Genomic DNA, 1,555 nt, shown 5'->3' with positions numbered 1-1,555 from the left:
AATATTTGAAGTGCTGGCCCTGTGTGATTTTAGCAGATGCCCGATGCGCTGGGTTTTGCTGATAAAATATTGCTATTTTTATAATAATTTGTGTAACTGTACACAGGAATTCAGTGAACTGGGAAATTATTGTCACAATGATAGTTTTTAATAGTTGAAATATTTATAGACCCGTGGGCGTGTATCTAAGATGTGTACCTATAAGTACTAAGTGGTGTGTGACATTGTACGCCGGGATGTACTATATGTACAACAACTAACAAGAATAATATCATAATACTGCATAATTTTATTTCTAAAACTACTTTTTTATTATTCCATTTCTTGTAGGTACCTAGGTATAAATTGCCTCAATAAAATTCTAAATACCAAGCAACCACTCTTAAAAGGTTTATCTGTGATTACTTTCAAATATCTCTGATATTATTTAATATTTTTCACTTGTTCAGTTACTTTATAGCAGTCGCGTTCAGTATTGTGATATTTTATTTGTTTGGCCCTCCTAGAAAAATCTAAAATGACACCACTAATAGGTATTATTATATATTTGATTATACTTACCTCGTCTTAATCTCAAAAAAATTGGCCATTTATTCTGTTCTTATGATAATACAAATACAGTTATGTAGGATGGTAATTGCGTGCTGAGGTAAAATGTAACTGAAAATTATCTTGCGAGTGAAGAAATCTGTTTTTTCTCAACTATATGGGCTGGTCAAAACGACACTTGATATATTACTTTACTTTACATTTATGTATTTCCCAATTTACCTTACGAATATTGGATAGTATAATATTTTATCATTATTTACTTGAAGAAGTACAACTTAACGATGTATAATAACATATAACGAAATATAACGTGGACTTGTTTACTAATGATATGACTTCTGTATGTTTATAGAAAAACAAAACGAACAAGAATGGTGTAAAGTGGCGTATTGGGAACTATCACAACGAGTCGGCAGGTTGTTTCCCGTAGAAACAAAATTTGTGAATGTGTTCTGGAATGTTCCACTTGGCACGGGTCTGTCTCTAGCCGCCCTCACTCAACATCATTTTTCACCCGGGCAGGGCCCTCCGGAGTCTGTACTCAGGAACAGGACCAAAATCGGACAAGGTATGTTTTTCATCTGTATAGGCTATATAATTTATTTTAGTGATTTTCTCTCTAATTTTCCGGAAAAATACCTACATTTTGCTCTAATTTATATATTTTGGTATTAATTATTCTATGTTTGTATTCAGGTCTAGCTCTGAGCAGAGAAGAAGATGGCGTGTGGGCGTACAACCTGAGTGACTGGCCGATGTTCGTAAATTCGCCGACGCTGGACGACCCGGACAGCAAGTCTTATCTGGTTTTTCGCGTACCTTCCGGCCACTGTCTGAACATATTCACGGGAAACCCGCACGGCGATCGAATACGCTATTCAAACGGCGTGCGAGTCGGACCCGTCGACCCGAACGCCGTACGCATCAGTTTTGCCAAAGGATGGGGGCCCAAGTATTCCCGGCAGGAGATCACGTCCTGTCCGACTTGGATCGAAGTTCTGCT

The 1,555-nt window shown here is 37.2% G+C and overlaps 1 protein-coding gene across 1 annotated transcript; it reads left to right on the top strand.

Moving 5' to 3' along the window:
- Window positions 1-849: 849 nt before the first annotated feature.
- Window positions 850-1,551, top strand: LOC100570734 (mothers against decapentaplegic homolog 6-like; the record flags this gene model as incomplete). The annotated part of the gene is made up of 2 exons (XM_003248676.4): window positions 850-1,120; window positions 1,249-1,551. Coding segments are annotated over exons 1-2 (529 nt in total), but the record flags the coding sequence as incomplete, so codon positions are not given.
- Between the last annotated feature and the right edge of the window lie 4 nt (window positions 1,552-1,555).

Source organism: Acyrthosiphon pisum, unplaced genomic scaffold, assembly GCF_005508785.2.
Source record: "Acyrthosiphon pisum isolate AL4f unplaced genomic scaffold, pea_aphid_22Mar2018_4r6ur Scaffold_7547;HRSCAF=8124, whole genome shotgun sequence".
Classification (NCBI taxonomy): Eukaryota; Metazoa; Arthropoda; class Insecta; order Hemiptera; family Aphididae; genus Acyrthosiphon; species Acyrthosiphon pisum.
This window is presented reverse-complemented; position numbering and strand designations above follow the sequence as displayed.